Source organism: Myotis myotis, unplaced genomic scaffold (genome assembly GCF_014108235.1).
Source record: "Myotis myotis isolate mMyoMyo1 unplaced genomic scaffold, mMyoMyo1.p scaffold_m19_p_16, whole genome shotgun sequence".
Classification (NCBI taxonomy): domain Eukaryota; kingdom Metazoa; phylum Chordata; class Mammalia; order Chiroptera; family Vespertilionidae; genus Myotis; species Myotis myotis.
The window spans coordinates 19584311-19600927 of record NW_023416320.1 but is presented as its reverse complement, the minus strand read 5'-3'; the positions used below and the strand labels follow the sequence as shown (position 1 = coordinate 19600927).

At 35.3% G+C, this 16617-nt stretch overlaps 1 protein-coding gene across 3 annotated transcripts in view; it reads left to right on the top strand.

The window, feature by feature from the left end:
* CSMD3 (CUB and Sushi multiple domains 3) overlaps positions 1-16617 on the top strand; it is an 872847-nt gene that overhangs the window by 563492 nt on the left and 292738 nt on the right. For all 3 annotated transcript variants that reach the window (XM_036338167.1, XM_036338166.1, XM_036338165.1), the window contains one exon: positions 16278-16447. In XM_036338167.1, the coding sequence (XP_036194060.1) occupies positions 16278-16447 (170 nt within the window). The remainder of the gene's footprint in view (positions 1-16277; positions 16448-16617) is intronic.

The following is a 16617-nucleotide window of genomic DNA, read 5'->3' as shown; positions in this document are numbered from 1 at the left end:
AGATATCACATTTCAAATTATCTTATACTTGTATACATTTACTACCTTAATTACTGAAAACAGCAAAGCATTATTAAAATTTATAAATCTAGAATAATCATGATTGTAGATTTTTTTATGTAATGCTCTTTTTAAAGAATTTTCAACATTATTTATAATATTTTATAGACTGGTCTCTCCTAAACTAACAGTAAAATTTATGATGATAGTAATTTTAATTTGTTTTATCACATCTTCCATTCTACAGTTTTCTTTTTATTTTTTCTGACATTAGTGTCACCGCCATTTTTTGAGCACTGGATGCTTATAATAATTTTTTTTTAAGATGACAAAATTGGTAAGTTATAATTACAGTAACTTTTTATTTTTTAAATATTATTTATTGATTTCAGAGAGGAAGGGAGAGGGAGATGGAGGGGGAGAGGGAGAGAGAGAGAGAGAGAGAGAGAGAGAGAGAGATCAATTATGAGAGAGAATCATTGATCAACTGCCTCCTGCATGCTACAACTGTGGATTGAACTCACAACCCGGGCATGTGCCCTAACAGGGAATTGAATCATGATCTCCTAGTTCATAGTCTATGGCAACCACTGAGCCATGCTGGCAGGTGCTACGGTGACTTTTTAAAATAATAGCAAAGTAATTGTGACCACCCTTGCTTTACCAGAGACCATTCCCAACTTAAAGCCTGAATGATCTTTTTCTTTAAAATATATTTTATTGATTTTTCTTTTTACAGAGAGGAAGGGAGAGGGATAGAGTTAGAAACATCGATCAGCTGCCTCCTGCACACTCCCTTCTGGGGTTGAGCCCACAACCAAGGTACATGCCCTTGACTGGAATCGAACCTGGGACCCTTTAGTCCGCAGGCCGACACTCTATCCACTGAGCCAAACCGGTCAGGGCTGAATGATCTTTTAAAGACACACTTGCTAGTATGTTTGTCCCATTGTAGTCTTTCATCAGAACTCGAAGAGAGGAGAGCGAGAGTGGAACAGAGCATCCTGCCGCTGTGGTGGAATAAGGAAGAGGGGGGATAGGATGAGGTGAGGGCAGAGAGATAAGAGGATATGGTACATCCTGTAGGGCTTGGTAGGCTATTTTAATGATTATGGTTTCACTAAGAAAGAGAAGGAAAGCCTTTACAAGTTTCTAAACAAAGGATTGTCAAAGGGACAAACATATAGCTATCCTAGGATGTCTGTCTCTAGGAATCATTCAGGCTCTGGATTGAGAGTAGACTCTGGGGAGGAACAATAGAAGCAGAAAGAGTAGTGAGTTTGCAACCACAGTGACTAAGGCACTCCGAGGCACTGGTCCCCTTGCTGTTTCCCCAAATGCCAAACACATCCCCATCTGTATTTCCGGTTCCCTCTGCCCACAATACTTTTCCTTAAGTATTTGTATACTTGCTCCTTTTTTCCTTCAGATCTCTGCTCAAATATGATTTCTCATTGGGTATCCTCAGTGAATACCTTTTCTATTCCTCTTTAATTTGCTTTTTCTTCTTAGCTCATATGACTGTCTAGCCTATTGTTTAATTAATTTATTTTTCTAGACTTGTTTTTTGCCTGTCTTCTCTTTCAGGAATAGATGCTTCATTGAAATTAGGATTCCATCTCTCCTTTTTTTTTTCATAGCTGAAGCTCTGGTACAAAGGATAGTATCTTGTACATAGTAGGCACTCAGTAAATATCTATGAGATGAATAAATAAATGTCACTACAATCACTTTACCATAATTCTCATGCAAAGCATAATGTACCAAAGGATACCATGTGTTAACAGTTACAACTAAGGGAAGGCCATCAAAATAAACATAGCTTACAAATCAAGAATTTTGTCCACAGCTTTGAAATTATGAGGTTTTTTTATCATTGTAATTGAAATATTTACACATTATTTTAAAATTTTATATAAAGTGAAGACTTATTAATGTTTGAATTATTAAGATATTTCAAAATTGTATAATTCAAATGTATATAAAAAACTCCATGCACATGATTTGCTCTATGAAGATTTTCTCCTCTTAAGTTTTATTACAGAGCACTTTTTTCATAAAGGTATTTAAGCAGCAAGGAAAGTAACAAAATGGAACCAAAAACCTTTATCACAATATTAACAGTAGTGGAGAGAATAGGAGCAAGGAAAGAAAGAGCAAAGTGAACACAGATAAAAGAAAAATAAGTCACCTTTAGGTGACAATATGCTAGAAAAACACTCAAAGCATGTTTAGGAGATCATTGTATTTCAGTCAGTTTAGAACACATGGACTTTGATGTTCAGATTACATTTTTGTTCAGTGTTTATGGTTGGGAATGTCTAAAAATATGTACTGCAGGATCGCAATATGTTAGTCCCTCTTTCTTTTATAAATGTTTTCAAAAGAATACCGATCCAAAACCCTGCTCCTAACTCATCTGCTTTAAATCAGTACTGTTGCTATGGAAAAGTCAAGAGGGACTAGTCACAGCTCTCCAGCTGGTCCTATGATATAAAATCTTCTGGTGTGTTATCCCATACTGCTATCATGCCCCTAAATCCGTATTATTTCTTACTTACAACCTATTAAGTTATGAAAGAGAGAATGTACAGCTACAATGCAGGGTGAATGGTACAAAGGATAGTGTCTTCAAGGAATCCTCAACCCATTCACTGATCCTGAGAAACTGATGTGTTAAAGACTAGGGAAGTGGAATGAAATAGTTTCTTATTCACATTCATGCAGGCCTTAGTTCCCTTAAAATAAAAATCCTGATGTTTATATAGCTGTTATACCTGATTAGTATGCCTCTTAAGACCATAAGGAACATAATGAGATAAGATATTTCTTAGGAAATCCAATGATATTGTATGATTGTTTTAGAAGATTGTGCCTCATGCCTTCAAGACGTGATTAAGTTTCACTTTCTCTATAGGCTTTTCTTAATTCCACAGGAAAAATTGGTTATACCTTTTAGAGTGTGCCCATCAAACTTATTCATAATTGTTTTTATAGCTCTTAGCACAGCACATAGCATTTATCTCTTAACTGATCTATTTATTCTACTCTTCTACTCCCAGCAAATACCCAAGTGCCTGTGCTAGAATTTCTATGCATCTATCATATGTTTAAAATGTAATATTTTAATTTAAGGTGCTTTATTTTAGATGCTTAGATTTTTGTCACTTAAGGGAAATTTGAATTTCTTATGTTTTATGCTGACAAATTATTCTGTATGCTGCCTGGTATCCAATAGATTCAAGAAGGCACATTTGAATTTAATTTTATTAACTAGAATCCATAATGGCAGTATAAAAAGACTCAACATGTGTTGTTTCCAGCAACAAACACTACACTAGTATCAATGGTTTCTATCTAGTTTGAATGGAAAAGCTGTCTTCAAAGACAATAGTCTGTTAAAAATCATGCGGTGGAACAAAATATACAGCTGGCACTATCAATACATAGCTATTTTGCTGTGATTGTATTATTTTTAAATTTCTGAATGTGTCTGTGTGTGTGTGTATGCCCATTCCAAATTGGACTACTTTTTTCTGAAGATAATTTTGTCTATATCTTTTTGCTATTAATATAAAGAAGACAGTAAGTGATTAGTACATTAAAGTGGCAAAACTCAATATTCACTTTCTTGGATTAATTTGATGTATTCATAGAATGTAAATACTCCCCATGCTCCGTATAAGGAGTCTTGGAAAGGTATTAAGCAACCAGAAGTAGTTCCTTTTTACATGTATGTGGTCACAGATATAAAGTCAAGAGTTATCTGCATTAAAACTATCATTTCTCAGTGATTCTCTCTCTATGAAGCCTTAACTCTTAACTTCTCTCTGCTCATGAAGACCTAAACTTAGAGTAAGGGCAGGATCAACCTAAAATCTTTTAAATTGTTAGAATGTTGATGTTATTTATCTTAATTTGCAAAGAACTTTCAATCCATAGGAAATCTTCTGACATCTGAAAAACTCACCTATAGTGCCACATTTTCCAAGAATTAGGTGTATGAATAACATTACTGAGTACTTAGCATGGTGAATTTTAATGCAATCTGATGAGGAAGGCATGAGGCTTCTGTGATTTGTAGTTGTGACATTTCACACGTTGGCCACAGAGAAGACAGTCATTCGCCCTCCAGGGCCTGGAGTACACTCCCTTCAGCCACCAGAGATTAGCTAAGGGATGAGAATCAGGAAAAGATATTCAGCTGATGCAATGGCCCTCAGACCTAGAGACTTTACGTGTGTGTGTGTGTGTGTGTGTGTGTGTGTGTGTGTGTGTGTGTGTGTTAATTGTTATAGTGGATGGATTTTGTGGCGATTTATTTTATGGTTTTTGCAGGACTGGAAAGTCACAAGTCAAGATGGCCTTCGGCCACTTACTCAACCATTCACTGATCAGATGATATTAAACAATTGTATTTTTATTATTATTATCAGTAAGATGGAAAGAAATGGTGAAATCAGCGACAACTTGAATTCAAACAGCAAAGTCTCATATTGATGAAAACCATTACAAACTTGATGAGAGGAGCTAGGGAAATGTGAGGGCATTGAGATTATATATGTTGCTTTTTCCTTAAAGGATAAGGAGTCTAAGAAAACAGAACATTCCCCCCCACCCCCCACCCCCGTTTTTTCCCCCCCCTGAGGCTCCTTCATAGTATTTGCATGTGAGGAAGAAATAGGGGCCATTTCTCTGCTCATGAAGACCTAAACTTAGAGTAAGGGCAGGATCAACTTATGCAAGAAATTCTTTATGATAAATTCTAAGCTTTGTTATGATTATATTTGTGGAGTTGAGCCTTGGAAATTGCTCTTAATGATTTCTGAAGTTTTTTAATATTTACTAAGAGAAACGTGGTAATCCACCCCCTCCCATCCCAACCTGATAAAAAAAAAAACTTCTTTATTTAAATGAAAAATTGCATATTACAATTTGAAAAAGTTAAATAATATTGGTTTGGGACAGTATAAATGGGAGGAAATTACTATGGTCTTCATAGTAATTTTATTTTATGTATACAATGAAATGTGAATTAATGGTTCTACATAAATGACTAGACTTGCTTAATGTAGATTTTAGTTCTCATAAAGTAACTGTGGGGGTTTTGTAGTTGTTTTAACCAATATTTTACCTAACACATTTCTCATGCATTCATTAGATTATAAACTTTCATCTTTAAATGTGTTTCTACACACTTTAAAAAGTTTGCTTACTATAATATTTGGATCAATAGGGGCCCCTCATATCATAGAAATGACCTTAATATTTAAGAAATGATGTGCACCTTATTCGCTTTCTTATTCTTCCATTAGAAATATTAGAGAGTCAGGGCTCACACTAAATCAATGCAGGAAATGCACAAAGAAGCTATCTGCTCCCTTTTCCTACCCTATCTTCTCTTGTCCAGTAGAGGACTTTATGAAGCTTATTCTTAACCTGAGACTATTTTAAATAAAAATACTGCATTTTAAACTCTTAATAAGACACATGTTTTGAACATCCCTGATATCAATGGTTTAAAAATGAAGTTTAATATTAAGTATTTAGCCCGGCCGGTGTTGCTCAGTGATTTAGCGTAGGCCTATGAACCAGGAGGTTACAGTTCAATTCCTGGTCAGGATACATGTCTAAATTGCAGGCTTGATCTCCAATGGGGGGCGTGCAGGAGGCAATGGTTCTCTCTTATCATTGTTGTTTCTATCTTCCTCTCTTTTCCTCTCTGAATCAATAAAAATGTGTTTTAAAAATTAAGTATTTAATCAACTCATTACAGAGAAAATGTCCCCATGGCTATTACGAAGTTGGGAGGAACAATAAAGATACCTGTTGGACGAAGCAGATTAAGTTGCTCTTGCCTTTTCTTTCTTCTATCAGGAAAATTAATTATATTCTTCAATGAAATTTTCTCCTTTCCCCTGAATCTGCTCCTCCCTTCTTGGCCCATCAGAATTCTACTCCTCCTTGAAAGTGCAGCCGAAATGCTACCTGACATTTTCATAAGAAAGAATTTCTCTCAAATTTAAACCTGTAAATACTGTCTGTTCTTCTTTTACACCTATTTTGTAGCATAATGTATGCAGTTCCTATCTTGCTTGTGAAAGTAAAGTTTCTTGATTTTGTACTTTGTATCTTACTCATCTCTCAACGGCAGTATCAAGTAGGGGTTAAGAGCCAGACAGAGCTGTGTTTGAATCTTTACAAATTTGTGATCTTGACTAGCTTAGCTACTCCTATCTTCGAATTCTCCTATAGAAACATAGGTTTACTTCACTGGGAAGTGCAAATAAAGTGCTTCGTATAGTAAGCAATTAACAAATCCTATTAACTATTTTTATTGCTTGCATCCCCTCCATATGTGGAGCTTTTTATATGTAGGCAGAGTAATTAAATTCTATTAGATGAGTTATATTTTGTTCTTGTTTTCTAAGACTACTACTTTTCATAAGTTTATTTCAAGGATAACTAATTTATTATTACTATCCCTACTGCCTTGTTATTGAATTAATAGTATTTATTGAGCTTTCACAGGGTCTAAAAACATACATTCAAATATTTGGATATGAGCAATATTATTAGATGTTGCCTTCCTCTCACTATATTTACGACTGCAATTTGGTTCTCATCACTGAAGTAGTTCACTAGGAAATATAAAAATGTTCCTACTGCCTAATGGATTATTTTCTCTTGCCTTATAAAATTAATAATATATTTAAAAGGGTAGGAGTAGCTGTATACAAACATTTTTGACACAACACCAATAATTATTATAATAGTATTATTTTACCAGTTGAGTTAAAAAACGTAATCAAAGGTAATATATATGCTTTTAAAATCTTATTATAAACCAATAACCATCTTGACCCACTATGCAATCTTCAAAAATAAACTAATCAACATACCCAAAGTCACTCCTCTTCATGTTTTCTCTCTCTCTTTTTAATATATCTTGATTGATTTCAGAGAAGAAGGGAAAGGGAGAAAGATAGAAACATCAATGGTGAGAGAGAATCATTGATAGACTGACTGCCTTCTGCACGGTCAGGGATTAATCCCACAACTCAGGCATATGCTGGGACTAGGAATTGAACCAAGACCTCCTGGTTCCTAGGTTGACATGCAACCACTGAGTCACTGGGCTGGGCAATTTCTCCCTCTCTTTTTTCCTCCGCATCCAACTTGTCCTCATGCTCTATAACTTTTGCTTTCAGTTTCCTCTCTCTCTATGGTAAATACAAACTCTCACCATCTCCTGTTGACACAATCCAATAATTTCTAGTTTTTTCTCCCTCTAAGAACCCAGGGCTATAATCCATTCCCCATACTGCTGACCTAATGGGTTTCTCAAGTCTGTTATCTTCATAAGACTCTTCAGTGGACCTACACTGCCTGAATGATAAAGCCTGAATGTGTTAGAATAGCATATGAGCTACTGGGTCTCCTCACCATGTTAATCCAGTATAACCATTCTACTTTCCTTCAAGCAGTTCCCTCTGCCTTGAATTTTTCTTTGTACATTTTGATTACCTTTAGAACCACTTCCACTCAGATCAAGGGTAACCTATTCCATAAAATCTTCCCTGACATTTTCTTACTACCCCTGTAAAATGTATTATTGCCTCATTTTCGCCACCCCAGGTCATCGCACAAAGTTGTATCACACTACAGATTACATATCAGTATGCATATCAGTCTGTATGTTTGTTTCTCTTTTAGACTACATATTACATGAGAACAAAAACCTTATTCTCGACCTAATATAGTACCTGGTATATCCCTGGTATTATTGTTTACATAATTTTTAATGAGTAAATAAACTTAGAATTTTAGACCCTCAGTAACTATTTAAGGAAGGAAGGAAGCATAACAGTATAATGTCAAGTTTAGGAATTGTCTTTCATTTTTTTGTCTGAAAATTATATATTTGATTAAAACAAGTTTAGAACTTATGCCCCCCGATTACATCTGCAATTCACAGAAGAATAATTCTGTGTGGCAATGATGCATGATTTTTCATGGTCTGTAATGCATATAGAAAATGAATTGCAATGAATTTTAAGGAGAAAACAAATCCAAATTCTTCCAGGGAAAACATTTTAAGAAACTTGATATGTAAGTAAGTTTAACAAGCACTATTAGTTTGCACATGAACACATGCATACATTGTATTTAGAGATGCTGGAAAGAGAAAGCAAGTTAAGCATCACTCTTGTCTAAGAACAACAAGAAGAGGGGAAAAAAGCCTGTATGCAAGTTATATTCATGGATGCTCATATCTTAAATAATGTTGTAAAGAAATTAATATAGCCCTGGATGGTATGGCTCAGTTGTTTGAGTGTCATCCCATGCACCAAAAGGTCACTGGTCCAGTTCCCTGTCAGGGCACATGCCCAGGTTGTAGGTTCAGTCACCTGTCAGAGTGCATATGGGAGGCAACAATAAAAAATTTTGTAAATGTTTTTGAAAAGAAAAATATATGTATTTCTACCCTCTACTTTCCAACCCCTTCTGAATCCAAACATTTTTCATGTAACTGAGAGAAAAACATTTTTTATTAAAACTTTCTACGGAACAATGCATTATTAATACTGCCACGTCATAAAAGCATATTAGAAGGTCTCCTTAATATATTCAATCTTAACACAATTTATCACATTTCACAATTTTCAGATGCTCTTTTGAAAACATTTTAACATCTCTGAAAGTTAAATGTATTTCATAATCAATGGCTATTATATATTACTGTCAACATGTTTTTTTTCTTAGAGACATGTAAATTAATGATGCCTCTTGCAATCAATGCTATCTTAATTTGATGAAATACAGTAGAAATTAGATTTGGAACATAATGGACTCAATTAGCTAAAAACAACAACAACAAAATTGGCAAATCCACATATATGACAGAAAGAAATAGTTAATTTGGATTTGAAAGCTTGAATCCACCCCCTCCTATCTGAACACAACCACATATTACTGCTATTTTTTCACTGATAAGAATTAAAATATGGAAAACATATTTCTAATTAATGCTATACCTTAATACTTGGCTTAGCATACCATATATTTAGGTTTGAAAACTAGTATTTTTAATAATACAAGTCAAGTTTATTTTAACTGTTTTTATAAGACAATTTTAAAATAACCTGTGGTGCTATCAAAATAATACAAAAGAAGGAACTCAATTGCAATGCAAATTCTTAAAAGTAACAGCAAACTTTACTCATAGACATTTTTCAAAATTTCCAGCCAAACTACAGAAAAGCACTTCACCAGTTTATCTGAAAATATATGACTGTGTGTAAACAATAGATGCTACCAGATTTTCTTACCTCAGTAATGGAGATTAATGATGCATGGGCTAGCCTGTTTTTCAGTACACAAGAAAAATGGAAATTCAATGGATTCGCCCACTCTCTTGCATTTCTCACTGTAGCAGTGACTCTTATCACCAGATTCCAGTATACATATCTCCCCTGTTCCAGTCCAACTAGGGCTGCATTCATCAACATATTATTTTCAACTCAGCAAAGAGTTTCATATTGGTAGCTCAAAATATTTCTTAATCTGTTTAAATAAAATTTATTTTACATGAACAGGATTTGTTTTTCACAAAATAAAGGCTTCATAACAACAGAAAATATTTATATTTTTATAAAGAGTATTGAAGTCCTATTCCCCAAGAGAAATTTCCCTGATATTCTGCTAAATTATGTAATGTTTTCATATTATTCATTTTTTTTATTTAAAGATGACCTCCCCTCTCAAATCAGAGAGAAGAGACATTATCACCTATTAATATTTTAACATTGATTATTTTGTAGGAAATTCACATTAATAGCCTTAGGCTTTAAAAGAGAGTGATCAGTTATTAAGAACATAAAATTCATCCCAGATCAAAGCATGAGGGAAATAGAAGCAGAGCTGATGTTAAGCTAGGGAAAATGTGCTTACCTCCCTTCTAGAAAGCATGGCAATCCTGAATGCTGAAGCAATGGTTTTCTAACTGAAAATCTAAAAAAAAAAAAAAAATGTTCCTCATTCAGTCTTCTCTAAGCCTTCAAGATAAAAGTATTTAACCACCACAAGAACAGCAACCTGCTTCCACCTTGTGACATTAGTGACATCTCCTTTCAGATACACCTAAGAAGAGCATTTTTCCCAACCATACCAGATAAGCCACAAAAGAAATCTCATCCTGAGAGCCTGCCTCTAGCTCAGCCTTGCACCAATGCAGCCTCTCCCTCACAGGGGCTTTTCAGTCCTTAGAATGTGTTTCTCCCCACCAGCAAATAACGTTTTCAAAAATGTCCCTCCTACTTGGGATATGTTCCCCTCTACCTGTCTTCTCCCATAACCTTTAATTTACTAAGTTCCATCCTTCAGAGAAGTCTTGACTTTACTCCGAACAGACCAGGCATCCAGGTTATGAGTTTTCACGGACTACAGAAGTCCCTCGGTTTGTGTGGGGGGTTGGTTCTAGGACCACCGAGGATATGAAAATCCATGGATGCTGATGTAGTATTTACATATAACCTGTGCACATCCTCCCCTATACTTTAAATCATCCCTAGATTACTTGTAATATTTAATACAATGTAAATGTTGTATAAATAGTTGTTGTACCATGTTGTTTAGGGAATAATGACCCCCCAAAATGTCTGTGCGTGTTCAGTACAGATGCAGCCAACATAGGTCTGATTACATAGCACACATCAGCAACAATGCAGCTTTTTTTCTGCATATTTTCAGTTTCAGGTTAGTTGACTCTATGGATGCAGAACCTGTGGCTACAGAGGACCAATTGTATAAGCATATTTAAATGATTCCATAGTAAACATGTCTTCACTCCTAGAAAGTACGGTTTCTGGGGTGTCAACTCGGGACCTCCCATACCCAATATTTATTAAATGAATCAATTTGTTTCTTTCCTATTTTCTCCCTCAAGCCACTTTAACTATCTTAGTATGAACTCTTTTACCAAGGTATCCTGTTAAGCAAATACATTAATTGCTTATGTTAGAAGGACATGATAGCTTTATTTCTATTATGACAGATGTTTCTCATACGTATGTTACTCCATATATGCAATTTGTTATGGCACCTGCCTGGAAAGCCTGGCGCTGCCCTGATGTAGTGAGTCACTGATTTAGTTTTGTCAGTTATCGCTCTGTATTGTTCATATTCTAGTACATCACTATGGCGGGGAGGTGGTGACTGTTTTCAATTCACCTTTGCTACTTGGATTTCTAGGACTTCCTTTACTCAAACTCCTTTTTCCCATGTAGTTGATGTTGTTTTATACAACGTATCTTCCTAGAATCAACTCAGGATCCTTCTCTCTGGGGCTAGCTGTTCTGCTGATAGTTCTTTTTCTCAGTTAAGTTGAACATATCTTGAGAATATTCTATCGCAGTTCGCCAGTGGTCACATCTTCTCGTTTAAGTATGCTTTGTGAACACTCAGTTCTATGCATGTCATATACCATGACAATTTGTAGTTATGGTATTTTTCCTGGACATTGCAGCTGTGACTATTATTTGTGAGAATTGTCCCTGATACTTCAGTGTGACATTATTTCATTTATTTCATACACCATCACAGACAGCTGATGCTCAAAAGAATCATAAAAGTCTAATTCCATATCAAGTCATTTTCGTTCTTTATTTGGTCCCTGAAATCACATCCCTTCAGACTCGAGGTGGTGTTTACATGCAGAGAAAACAGCATGTACAAAGGCCCAGAGTATAGACTGTGACAAAGGGCCAGTAGTTCAGGATAACTGAAGTGCAAGGTCCAGGGGAGAGAATGGTGTGTAATAGCTAGAAAGCTAGATTGTGTTCGCATTATAATGGCCCTGTATGATATTCTGTGGACTTTGACTTGCTGATGGGGAGTATAATTTAGGCGGAAAGTACAAGAGCAGATTTGCATTTGGAAAATATCATCATGTCAGCTTATTACACAACAGAGATAGAAGCATGTTCATTGCTAGACTTAGGCATATGTGCAAAGTTTGTTGTTAATTTCAACATCAGATCTTGTTCGATTCCAGTTGGCAAGCAAGACTGCTATAGCAAAGTGCAGAAAGGGAGCTTATATAAGGTAAATGTTAGTGCTACATTGGGCACTGGGAAACCAGTGTTTGGTATATTTTAATTTCAGAGATAAACTCAAAGATGAGATTCCATGTAAAAATAAATTGTTTATTAATCACCTTATTCCTAGAGTTTGCTTTTGTGATTAAATAAGTTTTCCTCCTTAACCTATTAGTAGATAATTTATTTTATTAGAACACTTATTGAAAAAAATAATTTGTTCATTTTTCTCTATGGATAAGTAGAACACTGAACAAATTTTCAATTTTTATGTTTCAAGATCCTCCTTTCAAATGAGATGATCATTTTGAACATTAATAATTATGTATAATGGAGTACAGATTTATACATTCTATGTGGGATAAATCTGTTCTGACCTCCAGGACATACCCCAGCCCATATAAACTAATCCTCTTGATTTTTAACAGAGTGTTTTTAAATAGTATGTGCAGAAGTTAAAAGGAAAAGAAAAAAGTGACCGTGTACACCAACTCTTCTGAAATAGTCTCATTTGTACCGGCTGTATAGGATAAATATTAATAGTGCCTCCCGTCACACTAAAAAAAGTATTTAGATGAACACCATGTGCAATGACAAATGTAAATCCCAGCTCTGATACACTGTGTGACTTTAGAAAGAAAGCTCACTTTGGTGTTTTCATCCGTAAAACTGGAGAAGAGAGGTTTTTCCTTGCAAAGTTGTGAGGAATAAAGTCAGTGTTCGCTTCACAGGTATGGAACACATGTAATTGCACAGGGTTCCACGCTAAGACGGTACCTGTGCTTAGTTTAATCCTCTGTTGGTCTCCTGAAATTCTTAATACATTTCAACAAGGGTCAGTGCATTTTCATTTTGCACTGGGCCCCACAATTTATGGTCATCCCAATTAAATGAGAAAGGGGCTAATTAAATTCAAATTTTCTTTCTTAATTCTCTCATTCTGGTTTAAGTCCTGATTTTATTTCACCAAATAGGAAAACCTTTTTACTCATTTTCAACCAACAGAAATATTAAAATGTAACAAAAGCAGGTTACTTTTCGTAGAAAAGAAAACCTCCTTTAAATTATACAGTATAAACCTAATAATATTTATGGCAGAAGATACCACCTATTCAAATGTTGAGAACTTAAAAAATATTAATATATTCTAAAGGGTAGTTGAAGTAACTTGTTACTGAGCAAATTCTCAGTTTATACAAGTTGTTAAAATGATTTAGATATCATAAATGACTCTCCAAAATTAGAGGAGTTCTCTGGCTTTTCACACATAAATATCTGTCTACACCTGGCTAGTCACATTAGGGGCAATATAAATGTCCTAAACTTTTGTGTGTATATATAAGACTAGAGGCCTGGTGCATGATGGGGGGAGAGGGGAGTCCCTCAGGCTGGCCTGCACCCTCTCGCAATCTGGGACCCCTTGGGGGAAATCCGTCTTGCAATCTGGGACAGCTCCTAATTATTCACCTGCCTGCCTGCCTGATCGCCCCTAATCACTCTGCCTGCCTGCCTGATCACCCCCAAACACTCGTCTGCCTGCCTGATCGCCCCTATCCACCTCTGCCTGCCTGCCTGATCACCCCTAACCACTAGCCTGCCTGCCTGATCACCCCCAACTACTCGTCTGCCTGCCTGATCGCCCCTATCCACCTCTGCCTGCCTGCCTGATCACCCCTAACCACTCTGCCTGCCTGATCGCCCCTAATCACCTCTGCCTTGGCCCTTGCTGCTGTGGCTTCATTTGGTGGGTCATCTGGAAGGACGTCCGGAAGGTCGTTTGGCTGTCCAGTCTAATTAGCATATTACGCTTTTATTTTTATAGATGATGTAACTCGTAGTACTTATACTTAATGATAGCTCTAGTTTATTAAGCTATTGTTGTATGCCAGCACTTTGCTTATGCTCTAATTATATATTTTCAACTCATACACACACAAACTAAACATTCCTCTGAGGAGGGTATTATTTTTTACATTGTAATGATAATACTATTGAGGCTTAAGAGAGAAAATAAATAACTTGCCAAATATATACAGATAGAAGATGAAGCTTAATTTTGTAAACAAAATCTCTGAAGTTTAAAGCTTGACCTCTTAATCAGTATATCACTGTTTTGCAAGCTGGCATAAAAAAACACTCAGGCCCTGTCTGGTGTGGCTCAGTTGGCAGGAGTGTCATCCTGTCCACCAAAAGTAGGCAGGTTCAGTTCTTCATTAGGGCACATGCCCAGGTTACAGGTTCAGTCCCCGATCAGAGCGGACATGTGTGGGAAGCAATCGATCGATATTTCTCTCTCACGTTGATGTTTCTCTTTCTCTCTCTAAACAACAACAACAACAACAACACATATTATCAGAACTCCATGATTCTATAACATAATTAAAAACTGTTTGCATGCTCTTACCAAACTGATAAAAATGTCCTTGCATTCTGGACCATCTGCTGGATCCAATGCATCTGTCTTCATGTCCCCACAAGCACACCTAGATTCTAATAAGCTAGTGAGAAGGAAATGAGGCAGACTTAACATATAAATGATTCTTTCCCACTAAGTGAAGGACGCATGGTGTCGTGTTATACTATACAGATGAAAGTTTCTCAGCAGTGCAGAGAGGGATAAGATGAGGGAGAATTGAATCATTACACAGCATAGTGTAATTAAAAGCATAGCAAACTCCAAAAGCTGGTACGCTAGCAGCTGGTTCTTTATCCACATTGCCAAGGGCAATTTAATTTCAGGAAAACAAAACCGTATGCTACATTGGATACATGTTGCTATTTTTAATTTTATTGTTTTTGTAATTTTGTTCCTGTATTTGTAAACTTGTTTTGGTATTATAATCGTATACAGCTAAAAGCATAAGGACATATCTATTTGTATGTTTGACCGTATTTATGGAACATTAAAATAATTTAAATTAGTATTGGGACTCTGTAAGGTTTTGTCTTGGTTTCCTTTTGTTTAAATGAACTTGGAGGAACATGTATTGGGCCACATTTCTTCATGTGATGGGTAGATTTTTAACATTACAGCATTAGTTTTTATTATTTTATACTATGTTGATATTGTACTGATTGCTCAGTCTTGATCATTTTCATTTCCTCATTAGGCTTTCTTCTTTTGCCTTATTTTTTGTTACTGTTTAATCATTTAAATGTAAAGCAATTCATTGTTCACTTTCTTGTATACTTCCTATGACTGTACCCATGTATCATTATTTTTAAAAATTTCATTTCTGGAAAATAGTGACTTGATATATTTTCTGGTTAGTAAACCTCTAAAAAAGTATAACTCTCCCTGGCCCATGGTATGGTAATATGAAGCAAGTTATTAGATAAGATAGGAAGCAGAGTTCATTGAATTTCTGAGACCTAAGGAGCATGCGTGGGGATTGTCAGGCCTTGTCTGATATTGCAATCATGCTACAAGTTTTTTAAGTAATGAGTAGAATTTAAATTTTAAATAAATTAAGAAATGTTTAATTTTCTCTAAGTGGTTAGACATGTCCACAAATTTTGCAAAATTAGTTCTGCAGAGTTAGCAGTACAATATACTGATTTCAAGATTGCCTTAATCTGTTCTTTTAAACTGAAAGGTAATATTATTATTTCTAAAGATGCCCAGTTTGTTACAGTTATTGGTTAGTGGGTTTTCCTTGTTATATCAGTTTTCAAAGGTAATGTAGTATTTATTTACCTTTTTGTTACTGAAGCTGTTGAACCAGGGGAATGCTAATTATTGGGAGGAAGAAGGACCAAATTCAAAAAAGGTAAAATTAAAAAGATCCAATTAGCATCATTATAAAACAGAATTGATTTCTTGACTTTTTTAATACTTAAGCAATTAAATTAGAAGTTCAAAAGAAAAAAAAATTAATCAGATTTCTAGAAACGTACAATATATCCTAGTAATCTCTTGCTCTCACCCTTTTCCATGCTATCCTTCCCTGGGGGTGGGGCATGTACTGAAACTCTTGTTGTCCTGTCCACAGGCCGTTGTTCTTCCCATGTAATATTTAAGAGGGAATGACTCATCTACAACACACAGCCATTCCATACATGATTTTCCTGTTAGGCTCCAGTTAAAAGAAAATGCATTTACACGTCCATACATTATATAACTTAAAAATGATAATGCTTTCTATTAAACTGTACTTCAATATTCTGTTTTACCTGCAGCTGAATGTGGTGCATCTGCAACAAATAATGAAGGAATTTTGCTCTCTCCAAATTACCCACTCAACTATGAAAACAACCATGAATGCATTTATAGTATTCAGGTTCAAGCAGGAAAGGGGATCAATATTTCAGCCAGAACATTTCATTTAGCACAAGGAGATGTTCTTAAGGTAGGTGAAATCAGACATTGCATTTTGATATTTTTAGTCATTAAGTATACATTAATACATATATATGCATATGTAATCAACCATAAGCTGATTCTACAATTCCTAACTTTAAATTATATATTATTTCCCATTTTTGTATTATTATTTTCATTGAGATGAATTGTTTTGTT